The sequence below is a fragment of the Volvox carteri genome (assembly GCF_000143455.1).
Source record: "Volvox carteri f. nagariensis unplaced genomic scaffold VOLCAscaffold_14, whole genome shotgun sequence".
NCBI lineage: Eukaryota > Viridiplantae > Chlorophyta > Chlorophyceae > Chlamydomonadales > Volvocaceae > Volvox > Volvox carteri.
The window spans coordinates 1,924,487-1,939,678 of NW_003307557.1; the positions used below are offsets into that span (position 1 = coordinate 1,924,487).

The 15,192-nt window shown below is 57.3% G+C and overlaps 1 protein-coding gene across 1 annotated transcript in view; it reads right to left on the reverse strand.

The window, feature by feature from the left end:
* The window catches only part of VOLCADRAFT_89934 (uncharacterized protein), a gene marked incomplete at both ends in the record, with an annotated part of 5,933 nt that extends 1,688 nt beyond the window's left edge, over window positions 1-4,245 (reverse strand). The window contains 6 exons of the mRNA XM_002949512.1: window positions 318-438; window positions 980-1,106; window positions 1,388-1,582; window positions 2,083-2,364; window positions 3,277-3,555; window positions 4,072-4,245. Of these exons, the coding sequence (XP_002949558.1) occupies window positions 318-438; window positions 980-1,106; window positions 1,388-1,582; window positions 2,083-2,364; window positions 3,277-3,555; window positions 4,072-4,245 (1,178 nt within the window). The remainder of the gene's footprint in view (window positions 1-317; window positions 439-979; window positions 1,107-1,387; window positions 1,583-2,082; window positions 2,365-3,276; window positions 3,556-4,071) is intronic.
* Window positions 4,246-15,192: the final 10,947 nt, after the last annotated feature.

Consider the following 15,192-nt stretch of genomic DNA (forward strand, 5'->3'; position numbering starts at 1 on the left):
TCACATCCACATCCACATCCACAACCACATACACAACCAGAGCACGACAAGCGGCTGGGGAATGCGCGCAAAGGGATGAGACTTGCGATTAACGGGGCAGCGCGCAGCGTTCGTTAGTTTTACTTAAGTTTGGGTCCGCCGGACTCCAGCAGCAGCAGCAGCAAGACGAACCAGAATCGCAGTGGGCATACATAAATGCGACAGCACGCGATATGAATATCATCTTATATCTCGGTAACGTAATCGCGAAGCTGTAACCGTATTAACGTCATCGCAGCATCCTCCCGCCCTTCCTCCCCCCCCCCTTCCAGGATTACCTGTTGCTCGGCAGGTAGGGCCACTCGCCACAGAGCAGCTCGCCGCACGTGGGCACCACCAGGATGTGGCGGAAGTCCTCCGCGTCGTTGTCGTGACGCGGCCCGGCGGCTCGGAGGTTGCCTTAAAGTGCATTTAGCATGTGTGTGTGGGGGGGGAGAGAGGGGGGAGAGAGGGAGGAGAGAGGGGGTAGAGAAGGGGGAGAGAGGGGGGCGGAGGGAGAAAGGAGAAGGGGAGGTGAGAAGGGAAACTCAGAAGGCAGGGGGCCCCAGCTGCGGCAGCAAACAAATGAAGTCACACAAAGAAGCCGCTGTCGAATAAGATTGTTGTATAAATCCTGGTGCCGTTGCGTGATGCAAGTTTAGCGAAGCAACCTGAGCACGAACAAAGATTATAACATTTAGTTCGTTAATTCGTTAGTTCGTTAGGGCGCCAATTTGTACACCAGAGCAGTGTGTCGTGCATTTTGTCGAAAGCTAGTGCGAGTGGAGTAAGAAGGGAAGAGAGGACTTCAGAGTAATCGGTCTTCAGAACGAATTCCACCTGTGACTTTTGCCTTATCGCCTCATGCGTGGTGGCGTGGTGGCTTTTCAGACCGGTGCTTCAAAAGTTCTTGCCAGGTTAAGAGGACGAGGTACATACCTGCTGACGTCGTATGTCGTACCTGGCAGGTAGTTTGGGTCTCGGAGCCGTTCCGCTGCCACCCTGTCCCCTCGCGCGGCGGCCTCTCGGATCGCATCTGCCGTGCGCTGTAGCGCTGCCTCGTGCTCGTCCAAAATCCGTACACGTTCCTGCACACAGACATCGTTATCGTGACGAGCAAGTAAGAGAAAGGCTGCTACGGCTGCGCTCGGGATAGCCGCCCGGGTTTGTTGAGACACATATACATCTACCACAGACCGCAGATACAGACCTTCTCTAGTCAGAATACAAGAGAAGGAAAAGAGAGGCGCACACCCCACCGCACGACAAATTGAACTGTTCACATCAGTAACAAGTAGTGCTCCGGCAGCCTAACCCGCCTGTAAATCTGTGCCTACGTCCAGCCCCTCCCTCCACGATCCCATCCCACCGCTCCATGTGCCAGCTGTTCCTGCACAGCACGCAGCTTCATCCGCATTCGCCGGCCACGCGACCCATGCGTCATCACACTGCCCCCGACGCCGACGACACGGCGCTCGTACAGTGCCGCCAGAGCCGCCGTCAGCTTCTGCGCCGGCTCCGCCAGCATGTCTCGGTATTGCAGCAGCTGAAACCGCTCCAGTAGCTCCGAAACCAGTAGCAGCGGCGGTTCCAAAAGGTCCAACCAATCCGAGGGCACCCACGCCCACGGCTCGCTCTGCAGTTCACACACACACACACATACATACATACATCACACACATTATATATACACATACATACACATACATACACATACATACACATACATACATACATGCACACACACATCACAGAGCAGCAGCAGGGACGGGATATAGGGCTCAGCAGCTGAAGAAGGCTTAGCGGCTGTTGGACAGTTTGACATCAGGGAACTTGGAGAGCTGAAAAAAAAGCAGGAGAAGGCAATATGGGAATCTACATTCCCTTAAAAATGCGGTGCCATCGATGATTGCCACTGGTACTGTGCTATGAATGGTTGCTGTTGTAAATGGCGGCAGCGCTTGGCAGCGCCTCCAAAGCACTCCACTGCCCGACAACAGGCCCTCAAGGACCTGACCTGCTAAGGAGCCAGGCAGGTGACGGACGTGCGGGGCAACGACTGACCTTGCTATCGCGATTACTGTAAGGCGCGGGCGTGGAGGAGAAAGATGTCGACGACGATGACGACGGTGTGGACGTGGCAGCAGCTCCGGTGGCGCCGGCGTCGGCCAGCGGCACCGTCAGCGTACCCGCCAACATCTGCTCGTACACGGCGGCCAATGCGCCAAAATCCAGCGTATGAATTATACTGTCGTACACAGGATTGGTCCAGTGGCTTCGGAGCGAGTCCCGGATGGACTCTAATGTCAAAAGGCGCAGAAGTGGAAATACCCGACCGCACAGCACCTGCAGAGCACGGATCAAGATTAGCGACGGTGGAAAATCCCGATGATTATAATGGTGAGGGTTTTTAATGGTCTGTGTGAAACGAAGGGGAGACGAAGAAGAGACGAAGAAGATGAACTAAAGGGGACGAACTAAAGGGGAAGAAGAAGAAGGAGAAGAAGAAGAAGAAGGGGAGGGGGACGCGTGACTGTAAGTATTGTTAAGCAAAGTTGGCGTTAAGGCCTTTGGCCTTCATAAAACGACATTCCCGACGGGGGCTGAGGTGCCAAGCTAAGAGAAATGCCTAGTAGGCGAATGGCAAACGAGCGACTCTGAAATCCTTTGTAGGATTCTGGGACTGGGGTTTCGAGGGCTCGCGACAGTGTCCGAGCTTCCACAAACACAACCTAACAGGCGCACTGTCAGGCCAAAAAAACGTTTCGCGCGAACATATAAATCGTGCCGAAGCGGGGTACCACAGCCCCTCCCTGCCTACCCCTCCATATCGTACACCGTCGCCATATGTATGCCCAACGGTGGTGCTATAAGGTGATAAATGATCGTAGAACTGACAATGTGAAAAAGCGGCCCAGAAGCCTCCCACTCTGAAACATTACATTACATTACATTACATGACATGACATGACATGACATGACATGACATGACATGACATGACATGACATGACATGACATGACATGACATGACATGACATGACATGACATGACATGACATGACATGACATGACATGACATGACATGACATGACATGACATGACATGACATGACATGACATGACATGACATGACATGACATGACATGACATGACATGACATGACATGCCCAACGGGTGCAAGATCCAATTCGCCGCCTTCTATCCAGCCTCCCTTCCATCCCACCCGCCACCCGCCACCTGGGCGGGAACCCCCGCGCACCTCTACGGTAAGACTCCCCTTCAGATGTCGCTCCTTGAAGTCCAGGACGCATTTTCGAAGGTGTGCATTTGCATAGCAGTCAGCACCAGCGGTGCCAACGGCGGCGGAAGAAGACAACGCGCCGTACAAACCTGCCCCCCCGCCGCTGTCAGCCGTCGCGGCATTACGTAGTGGTGCTGGGCGCCAGACCCCGCAGAGCATCTGTAGCACGATTTCTGCCTTGTCGGCTGCAGAGGCGCCGGACAGTGCGGCAATGGCGGAGCCCAGGAAGCTTCGGAACTGGACAGGCGCCCGCCGGCCGCCAGCAGTGGCAGGAGCAACAGTAGCAGTAGCAGCAGCAGGAGCAGCAGGAGCAATGTAGGACGACGGATTGGGTGGATGGCGATGAAAGGCGGCTACGGCAGCTGCTGCTGCTGCTGCTCACATACGTACTAAAACCCACATATACACACACACGTACATACCTACACACATACGAACATATTATTTGCACACGTGCATACGCACATACACATACATGGTTTGGTAATAGATTCTCGCGGTGGTTGTTTATCGGTTGGTAGTTGCGAGTGCCAAACCGGCCCTACATCACCCTCAGACACGCGGTATGCTGCTGTACGCGATGGCATGCACCAAAAAAACTATGACTGCGGTGAAGACAGGTAACGTCCGCCCCATCGAACGTCGGCGGCAACCGATATGCACACACACACATACATACATGAGTACACCAGGAGTACTTTCCCCACGTAACGCATGCATGCCTTGCGGTTGTGCGCGCGCAACCGTGCTTACCTGACCCGCGGAGTTCAGTTCCCTTGAGCTCAGTGCTTTGAAGACTCGGAAAGGATCTTCGGGATCTGCGGCGGCCGCAACAGATCGCGGCGGCGGCCCCAGGGCGGAACCTGGCCTGGACAAGGCCTGCGTGCCGTCCTTCACGCTGTGCGAGAAACGGCACAGGTCGCCCATTTTGCAGTGGCCCTGCATTAGATATCTACACGGTTCGCCGCCGGCTCGTCCCCGTCCCCGACCTTGACCTTGACCTTGAGCGGAACCCCCACCGCCGGGCCCAGATTGTTTTCCATCTGCTCTATCAGATGGTCCGCCTTTGTGGCCGTAGCCTCGGCCTTGATTTCTCATATCTCAGCAAGTTGGGAAAGCTGTGACAAACCCCTACTCTTGATAGTACTCTGGTTCGGCTTTGTACAAGCCAAGTAGATTATGACTCTTTCGTCGAATACGTATTTAAGTGCATACTTATGATTCTGTATTTTTGTAGCAGGCTTGTGATTGCATCGGGATTGGTGACTAACTTGAGAAGCAAGGTTCTCAAATTAGTTACGGAAGGTAACGCTCGCACAAAAATGTCGATCTGTCTTCCTAAGCTTCAAAGCAACGACGTAAGTTACGCATCGTAGATTTGATATTGTTTATTTTTTTACAATCGCAGTTAATCCTCGATTGCATCACTGATTGCCGCGATGCCCTCACGGGTGGCCAGGTGACAGTCACGGGTCGCGCTCCGGTGTAAAAGCTACCTGTTATCTGGCTCAAATCCTTGCCTATTGCGCCAATCCTGTGTACTAGAATATAATATTAAGAATGATTCCAAGGTGGATGTTGGAAGCCATCTCACGTCGTGAGTTCAAAAAGAGAGACCAAACTTTTTCCTCTTGCTTGTTGAGCAATCTTCCTGGTTATGTGATTTGACAGTAGACATTGACATTTACACGTATAAGCTGTGAATCTCTATATTGTATAGCTCTGCAACTCCTGCATCGATGTGTGCAATGTTTCGGGCGGCGAACGTTGCAGGGGTCGTTTTCGCAGTAAGATTTAGGGTAATTTTCAACCCCAGCTAGCGGTAATAAAATATGTATAAAACAAGACGTTGTTAGACACTCCCTCGCTGCATTTCTGTTGCAGAATCCAGCTGCCGCGAATGAAAACGCCTCAGCACTCGTGTGTCCTTGCGCCTTGTTGGGCGCTGGCCGCGTCTAACGACGCAAGGCCCAACTGAGCATCCCGGGTTACGCCTTTGCTTTGTTACAATGGTATCGAGACGGGGCCGCACGAATTCCGACGAAATCTTCGGGTCGGCGGTTCGATTTTGACAACATGCAGGTATCGCAGAATGCGATATCATGGGTAATGGATAAACCAGCGCACAATGCGTGAGGTGGGATGGCTCCAATGCTCGATATAATGGCCGCGGACGTCCATTGCTAAAGGGGGGGCAATGTAACGACGCAAGGCCCAACTGAGCATCCCGGGTTACGCCTTTGCTTTGTTACACCGCGGGTCACGCAGACGAGTTGGTTCTTGCCCACCTTTCAGGTCCCTAGATGCTTGCCTCTCTTATTCAATAACACCGCAACCTGGCAAGAATGACGTGATAGGAGGCGCTGCGGCCCCATTCTTGCCAGGTTGCACAAAGAGTAATTGTGTCTCAGTCCGAGCATGCTCGTCCATTTTTCATCCAGCATCTAATAGGTTCTTGCCCACCTTCCAGGTGGGTAAACCAACCTGCACAGCTGCATGGCGGGATCGTGACTGCGCTTGTGGCCTCCAAGGCACAAAACAGGTACAAGACGAAGAATTTTAGTGTAGTGTGGAGTTTGTTACACGAGCACAACTCATCAGTTAGTTTTGCTCCTCGTAAGCTTTCCGTCGGTAATCGCACCTCATTCGACTTACCATACTCCTACCATTTATCATCAGCCAACAACATACGCTGCAGCACCCCGAACCACACCCACTACACGGTAAGACATTTATTTAGGTGGGCAAGCCTAGCTTACATACGCTTAGCGTGAGGTTTTGCTGCGAATCTTTTGGGGCTCCTCGTCGCCAAAGACACGTGGCAGGGAGGCGATGCATCTTCTGGCAATATATGCCGCATGCATTTCTGAAGTTTAACATCTGGCTAGCAACTTACCATGAAACACGACTGCGTGACGTTGCGCACTTCAAGATTGTTTGGCATCGAGCTAATCTCAGAAGTGACTGACTACTCCTGTTCCCTAATCCAAGCACAAGATGGATGCAGCATGGCCATCCGATGCCCAAATGACAAGTTGCAAAATAGGTTGGAAAGGTTGCATTGCTTAGTTGGGTACTAAGTATGTAGCAACCACCAGGTGCACAACCGCCCCGCCGAGACCTGGCGGGGCGCAGCCGAGGGCACTAATCCTCTGTGCTGTCCTGCCACACGGAGCAGCGAAACTGGGTTGCGTAAGAGTCGAACGGTGAACGTTCTTTAGTCTGAAGTTGAGCTCTTTCCTTCTCGAAGTGATTCTTGGAGTCCATTTCTTGGAATTTCTTGGAATCCAGGCCCTTTCCATCCAAATCGCAGGAAAAAAGGAGGTACCAACTGGTGCAAACCGGAGAGGGCGTGTACAGCACACGCACGCACGGGGGAGCCCTGCAGCCGTCAGATTACATACGCGTATACGTATACAAATGCCCTCGCGGTTCTTCATCTTCACAATGAGTCTTCAGGGCGCCCTGGCAACTAGTCGTGACTGACAAAACAGAATAATGAAGGCTAAAAAAGGGAGCGAAGAAACGCAATTGTAGTGGGGATTTTCCTGTGCCTTTCGTGTACCGCCGTACAAGGGCTATTATAGCAGCCATAAGCTAACAGCGCGACTTGCAAGAACCGATGAGCCAAGTCGAGTCGACGAGATGGACCTGGCCAGCACCACCTGTGCCACAAGGATATGGTGCCGAAGCAGCGACGTCGAAAAGACAAAAGCGGGGGATAATGCATACCTACACTCCCCAAGAGAAAAATAGTCACCTTTCCTCGCGCTTTTTTTGGTAAACAACGCAGTCAGAAACGTCCGGACGAGGACGAGGACAAAGAATGGGAATGAGGACGAGGGTGGTGAAGAAGGAAAGGGGAAAAGGAAGACGACGGCAACATGGCGGACCTGGGTACATCAAGTCCCTCCTCTGTCCTCTCCGCTCCGCTCCGCTCCTCTCCTCTCCTCTCCTCCCACCCCGGCCCCCGCCCCGCCCGTGCCGTGTGAAAGCACAAATAAATCAACACCGCCATCGGACAGCGCCATTACCACTCTGGTATTAAAAGTCGTACCAACGACACGTGCCAGTTTGAATTTGGGTAGGGTGTTTTGGCACATTTGGCACCTTAGGAAACAAACCCCAGCCTACAACACCAACTCTCAAAGCACACACGAACTTCTTACAGTACGTACCGCCGCCACCACAAGCCAGGGCCGCAGCCAGCTCAGGTCCCCAACAGCTCATTACCTGGCACCAGTACCGGGGAGTTCCGAAGTCTGAGAACCCGGGGAAACAGGCTGTGTGGGAGGGTGGGGCTGAGGGGTCCTGTCCCTGTGTGTATGGCCACAGGCAGGTGCTTTCCCGCCGGTCCCAAGCGGCCGCCTGTCCACCTGCCTGCAGTCTCTGGCGAGGATGTCGGAGTCTCACACAGGGACCGGAGGGCTCGCCGCATCCCCTGCATGCGAACAGACGAGCTGATCCCCGCCACCTCTGGGGGGTCGCCGTTCCCTCCCCTTGCTCGGGCTGCATTACTTACAGTCTCCGAGGGCCACCCCGAGGCAGCACACGCGCCGAAAGGGCCTCCCTATGCGCATCCGCCTTATCTTAGCTAGCTAGCTAGCTAGCAAGCTAGCAAGCTACCTACCCACCTACCTATCGCAGTTAAGTGACGAGTAAGGAAAGGACCTTAGGGTATCATCAGCCAAACTATTAAATATTTACGTTGAGTGGAAGGTCACGCTACCCCACACCCCCATATACATATCTGTACATCCACCATCACCACCAATACCAACACCACAGCTATCACCATCGCTGCCAGCAACTTCATCACCGCTAGCATTATCGCCATCATCCCCCAATCACCACAAGCACAACCACCACAACCACAACAACACCTCCACCTCCTTATCATCAAAGGAAAACAATCAAGTGAGGTCTAGCCACTCTCCGGTGTGCCGGGGTCCACAAATCACAGCAGCCCCTACACAAAAATGTACAAGACCCAGTCACCGTAGGGAAAACTCAAACCAACCACTGCTGTCAACAAGCAGTGTGATGGACGTAACCCCCCAACCCCCAACCCTAAGTAGGAATATGCCAACCCATCCGCACCATCCGCACCCGGCAAGCTACTTAGGGTCATGCAGGGTCCCCTCCCGCTGTAAGTAGATAGAATAACACCACTGAATCAACCGCATCACAAGCATTTGCTTTTGCACCGCAACGCCAGCGAAGCCAGGATCACGTTGAGAGCTCTCTCTCTCCCCGCCCTGGTCTTTGCCCGGCCACCCAGGTTTGCTGGAGGTGGAGTGGCAGCCTGGTGGTGTGCATGCATCTAGCTAGCTGGATAGGGAGGAGCAACCTAATAACATATACATATGTAACCCCCAAGGAAACTGAACAAACAGTAAGGATGATGGAGGAAACCGTGTTTATTTACTATACTCTCTGCTGCTGAGGAAGACCCTCCCCGGAGTCGAGTGGGCCTTATCACTCAGCTACCTGTATGGTGCGACGCAGATAGCTGCTGTGTGTGCGTGGCGCAGAAGTGGCATGTGGCTGAGACTGTTGAGTCCCGTTCCACTAGACACACGCGGTGGGAGATACCGTGCACGACAGCGGGTGCAGTACTACGGTGCGCTGGACGCAGATAAGACGTGAAACCACACAGCGGCTTCTCATTACGCAGGAACGACCGGTTGCGCTGCAAACACACGATCGTCACCATGGTCCAACAGAAAACCCGGCTCTGCATCTCATCCATCAGCCAATGGTACGCTCGTCCAAAATAGGTTGAGCGGGCGCTTTTTTGCTCTTCATCATCTTCAGCCAACCTCCTCGACAAGCAACTCGTCATGGAGCAACCTCCTCTTCAAAATCCTCGACAATCCGCTAAAACAGCATTACATCGACACCGCAACGAACTTTGCATACCACAACAAACTCTGCCTTAGAAACCAGAATGATAGCAGAGGGTCGCATGGGCAGAGGGTCAAACCAACTCGAAGGGTTTAAGGCCCAAGTAAGAACGGAACAGAATCGCGCGATGGCACGTGCTGGTGCACCAAAGTGCTTCAAGTAGTTAATCATTTTCTGTACGATTGCGTGGCAGAGGCCGGCATCGGCGGCCAACACTGCTAATACCAGCTGCCGCATGGTGGCGGGCACATGCATCAACATGATCTCCTTCCTCCTCCTCCTCCTCCTCCTCCTCATCATCATCATCATCATCAATATCAGCATTCGCATCACAATACGTGTATGTATGCATGTCTGTCACGGTTGCGCGACAGAAGGCAGCAGGAGCAAATGGCCAACCCTGCACAGGCGCCAGATGACATCTGCACCAGCTGCAGCAGCAGCGGCAGCGGCAGCAGCAACAAAGTTTGGGGTGGCTCGCCCTTAAACCCTTATCCCTCACACAGCAAGAGTACACACAGGGTGAAAAGGGGGGAGTAAGTTCCTCCGCATAAAAAGAAGCCAAATGCTCTTTTAGGGCTCGTAGCTCTGCTCGCTCTCGTTCGCTTGCGCACTTGCCGCTTTCTTTCGCTTCTATTCCTCGCTGCAGCTTTTGGTTGCTTCATTAATTAATTTGGTTCCTAAAAGGAATACCCCAAGGGGAAGTAAGCACGATACGCAGTAATCCATCCCTCTTGGCTTTTGTTTTAACTCCCGGACTGGTTAGGGCCCTCGAAGCCCTCGACGGAGCACTAATGTGTGTCGCCAGCTAGGAGCCCCAACCGAAGGCCGCAGAAAAGCCCATCGCGCGTTTGTCGGTCTGTCGGTCTGTCAGTTGACCGATTGGCAGGCAGGGGCCACAGGGCGCCCACATGCATGCACATGTCCCACTTGCAGTTCTCCTCTGTTATGATGATCCCGTGAAACCGCTCCCCCGCGGCGCGAAACGAACCCACCAGCAACACCGACTCCGACCACCACCAAAACTACCCAGACTTTAAGGTCAGCACATCTTCCAGGCTTTCCCTCCGACTCCTACTCCTGCTACTGCTACTGCTGTGGAAGCCAAGGACAAAGTCTGCTTCGACTCCTCTCAGTTTTGAAATAAACAAGTACCGTAATGGCACCTTATTCCTCGTGCACCTCGCACAACGCCAATCATTGGCCCATCCTGATTATATTATTATCCTATTAAATCCTAATTACTATTAACGATATCATTGCCACCACCCTCAGGGGGGGTATCGTGCCGTAATTTCAGCGCACCCCGAAAGTGCCCGAGTCCGCTCGTGCCGTCAACCGGGCGCCCGGTACGAGGCATACCAGACGCACCACAGGTTGAATGCATTGAAATGCTCTTCCTCCAACGCCGCGTTTACCGGCATCAACAAAAACAATAACAAAAGCCCAACATCAACAACATCAATATGAACAAAAACAACAATAAACAACAGCAGCAGCAACTCCTACTGTCACAACCTGAGCAGTACACCTCACATGAAACGAAGCTGATGGTCACGACCTCCGAAGGGACAAACAGATAGCAACGACAACACCTCGCCGAGAGGTAGAATCAAAGACCGTGTGTTCCTTCCGCTCCATCTTCCGCCCTTTCAAAACTTCTGCCTGCTAGTGGGAGCTCCTGCGGGGCCCCAGCCGGATCTGTCGGTCTGTCTGTTGGTCGGTCGGTCCCTTGGTCTCGGAGAAGAAGGCGGGACCCAAGGAAAACAAGAGGCAGCAACCCGTAGCATGGTGGGCAGCAGAACACCACCCACAACACCAACTCCTGCTGCGAACCATCAATACCGCGTGAAGGCTGTCTCGCGCGCGGTCTCGAGGACAGCAGGTACGGCATGCAGGAGCAGCAGCTAAGGCGGCGGCGGCAGCGACGTAAGTCACGGTGGTGGTGGGGTTTGCCGGCCGGGCCGGTTTGGCCCATGGCATTTTGGCCATGTTGCCGCTGCGCTGCGTCGCGGCTACTGCTGCTTTGCTGCTATTGCTACAGCGGCTGCAGTGGCAGTGGTGGTGGCGGTGGCCATGGAGCGGCTGTGCCGCGAGGCGTCGGCAGTGATGACGACAGCGAGCGCCGCGCTTCCTGGTGCGGGGGCGCCAACGACGATAATGAGCGCCGGAACTCCGAGGGTGCGGATCCCGACGGGGTGGTGGCGGCGGCGGCGGCGGCCACGACGGGCAAGTAAGCCGGCGGTGTAGGCGGCGCTGCCGGCGGCCAGCCAGGAGATCCGCCTGAAGAGGTTAGCCACGCGGAGGCGGCCGCCGCAGTAGCCGCCAGGGCGCTGGCGCTGCCGCCATTTCCAGACATCGCCGGCGGCGTTGACTGTTGCGGCTGCGTAATGCCGTTTTGCCAGGGCCGCGTGTGCAATGGTGTAGTTGATCTAGCCCTGGGCGAAATCCCCGGCCCTGTTGCCAGGTTGTGTAGTTGCTGCAGCTCTGGCGGGTACGACGGGGGCGACGGCGATGGCGGAGCCATGGCCGGCAGCGTCACTGCGCCATTCCGGCCGCGGGGAAGCGGCTGCCCGAAGAACGTGACAACGACTCGGTCTTGAAGGGGCGGCCTGGTCGCCGGCGGTGAATCTGCTGAAGCGGGATTCTTCGGGGCCGCCGGCGGCCGTGCCGGCGAGCCGCCGCCGCTGCCGCCGCTGCCTTCGACGGCTGTGACGCTGCGCCAAGCAGACCGACCGCCCTGCACGCCGCCAGCGCCAGCGCTTCGCTGCGAAGCCAGCTGGAGACTGAGGTAAGCACCTCGTGGGGCGTAGGCGCTGGCGGGGACGCTGACGGCGGTGGCGGCGGTGGCGGCGGCGGCACCGGTGCCGCTGCCGACACGGTTTCGCATGGGGGAGAGGACGGGCATACCATTGGTGGCCGGCGGCGGCGGCGGCGGCCCATTGGGATTGGAAGTCACGACAGCCACGCCGCCAGAGACGCTGTACGTGCTATGAGATGGCATCCCCGAGGCCACCGCGGCGGCGGCGGTTGCGACGGCTGCTGCGGATGTCGGGGATACCATCTGGCCGTACGGATAAGAGTCGCCGTCGACCGAGGAATTGCGGCGACGAGGCGACGAGGTCTGTGGCGGCGTGGCGGCTGCGGCCGGTGTTCCTGCGGTCGTGTCGAGGCTTGCAGCTGCTGGGTTGGAGTCGAAGTTCGTGTGGGGGTTCAGGGAGGAGACGCACCGAGGGCTAGGTGGTAAACTACCGCTAGGTGCACTAGACTGGATGCTATCCCGGCCATTGATTTTCGAGGCCAGAGAGATAGGCGTCCCCCCAGACGCCCGCTGCGACCCCGTCTGGGCTGGCGCCGCCGTCGCTACGGTCGCGACGGCAGCAGCAGCAGCCGAGGCAGTAGCATCAGCACCAGCGACGGCGGCGAATGCAGTAGCATCAGCAACGGGTTCAGTGGCCGGGTCCGGGTACGGCACCGTCGCCGCTGACGACTGCTGCGACGGCGGCAGCAGCAGCCTCCCGTCTGCTACAGCGCCAGCACCGCGCGATGACGCTGAAACCTGGAAAACTGCTGCCACATCGGCGTCGGAACTGTCCACAGCTATTGCTGCCTCGGCCGCCTCTGCTGCCGCAACCCCCTCAGGAGTGGCTGTAGCAACAGCCGAGCTACCAGCGGCAGCAGTGGAAGGCGCTACAGCCGCAGAAACCGCATGCGACCTCCCCGTTGCGGTGGGCATTCTGCCCGTGCGTAAGTAGCTCCCGCCGCCGTCGCCGCTGCTAGGGTAACCATCGCCAGTGTGGCCACGGCTGCCGCCGCCATCGCTGTCGCTGCGCCAATCGTTGAAACCAGCGGCGCGCCACACTACCGCTGCTGACGTGCCCGGTAGTAGCATGTCGCCGCTTCCGCTGCCACCCGTGTCGCGAAAATGCACGTAACTGGAAACGCCGCCGCTGACGTTCAAGTCCATCTCCGGCGGAATATACTTGGACCCCATCTTCGTATACCGGGACATCTCCCGGAATTGGGATTGTGACGGCGGCGAAGGTACAAAGATAGACCCCGCCGTCGCCGTCGCGGCCGTAGCCGCAGCGGGCCCAGGGCCACGAGACGCGGTGGGGTGCAAGGGACGTTGACCGTAGCCTGGGGACTTGACGGCGCCGCCACCGCCGCCACCGCCGCCACCGCCGCTGCCGCCACTGTCACCGCCGCCCCCCGTAGGTGCATTCTGAGACACGGTGCCATTCGCAGACACGGACGCTTGCCGTCGGGCGCTCTGTGGCGCGACAGTGGGGCGAAGACCGCGCGGGGGGCCGCCGCCACCGCCGCCGCCGCCGATGGTGATGCCGCCGGGCGGCATGCTGTGCGTGTGCGCCAACAAGGCACGCGCCATAGGGCCCAGCGCCGGCGTCCCGAGTCCGCTGGCGGCGCTGCCGGCGCTGGCCAGACCCGAGCCCATGAAGTTCGACCTGCTTGCCGGCGGATCCGTAGCAGTCGCCGGCCAGGGGCAATCTTGCGGCATCGCTTCTGGCGACGTCGGCGCCCCTGCGTTCGATTGGCTAGCCCATGTTGTGACGGAGAAGCCAGCGCCGCCGCCGCCACAGCCTGACGTCGCGGCGCGGTTCTGGAGCGGGTGGCCATGCATCGGCGAAGCGCAGCGAGAAGATGAACCGTACGGCGCGTCTGATGACGTTATCGCCGACGGGTTAAGAGACACTGGCGGCAGCACCACCGCGCAGCCGCTGCTGGGCCGCTTGACCTGCAGCGCACGGGCCGAGCTCGTACGGGAGGATGCGGCAGCGCCACCGCCGGCACACCAGCCTACGGGAGAGACAGCCCCGCCGGCGGGGCCAAAGGACGGCGTCTGACGCCACGTTCTGTTGGCCATGGAGCTCGTGTTGGCCGATGGCGGCGCCGGCGGCGAATGTCCGCCGGCCCCGCCGCCGCCGCTGCCGAGGGAGCTGCCGCTGCTGACCGCAGCGGCAGCGGCCATGAACTCCGCCCAGGCTGCGGTCGTCGGCGCGAGGGGGCCGAGAAGGCTGTCCTGACCAGCGCTTGTGGGATATGGGCCGACCTCAGATCCGTCACACAGCAACCGCTGCTGCTGGTGTTGGTGTTGGTGTTGCGGCTGAGGCGGATGGGTTAAGGTGGACCGCGGTCCATCCCTGCCATCCCTAGGGCTGTGCGCGTAGCCACTGCCGCCGCTGCTGCCGTCATCACTCGCCCGCGTCATGACCACGTTGCTGCCCCTGGCATGAACAGGAGACAAACGGGCTGACGGCGACCTCCGGCCACCTCCGGTCGCCAGCGTCGTCGCGGCGGCGTAGAGGGACATCCGCGGCGTCTCACGTGAGCCGCCGCCGCCGCAGCCGCCACCGCCAGCGCCGGAAAGCGACGTCGCGGCGCCCGACAACGACGTGTTGGCAGTGGCGGCAAAGTTGGCGGATCCCGTTCCCTGGCTGAAGCGGGAGGTCGTGGGCCGACTAGATTGCTGGAGGACAAGGCTGAATTCCGATCGGTCCGGCGGCGGCGGAATTAAGGACGCGTTCAAACGGGCCGCATCGTCGTACTTTTGCTCCTGTACGGCAGCGGCAGCAGCGGACACGACGGCGGCAGACGGCAAGAGATCAAAAAATGCTTGTGGCTGGCTTTGCTAGGACTTTGACGTCAGCTGGGGCGGCGTTTGCTTTAGGGATCGACAAATGGGCTGCAGCAGCAATTTCCGTAGCAATCCTGCATCGCGTCTCCTACCACGGGCGGAGAGGGGGTGATGTTTCTTGCACGGGGTAATGGACCATTTCCTGCGGTAGATCCTCAATGTCATTACATGAGACCTCGCGGATCTTCATTCGGCAGGCGGCCTCCCTTCACCTACCCCCCACGCGTCTTTTTGCCTCCTTTTTGCGCTCCTCTCTTTCCCACCCTGCGTGTGGTCCCCCTCTCCCTCCCTCGTTCCCCTCTCCTCCTTCC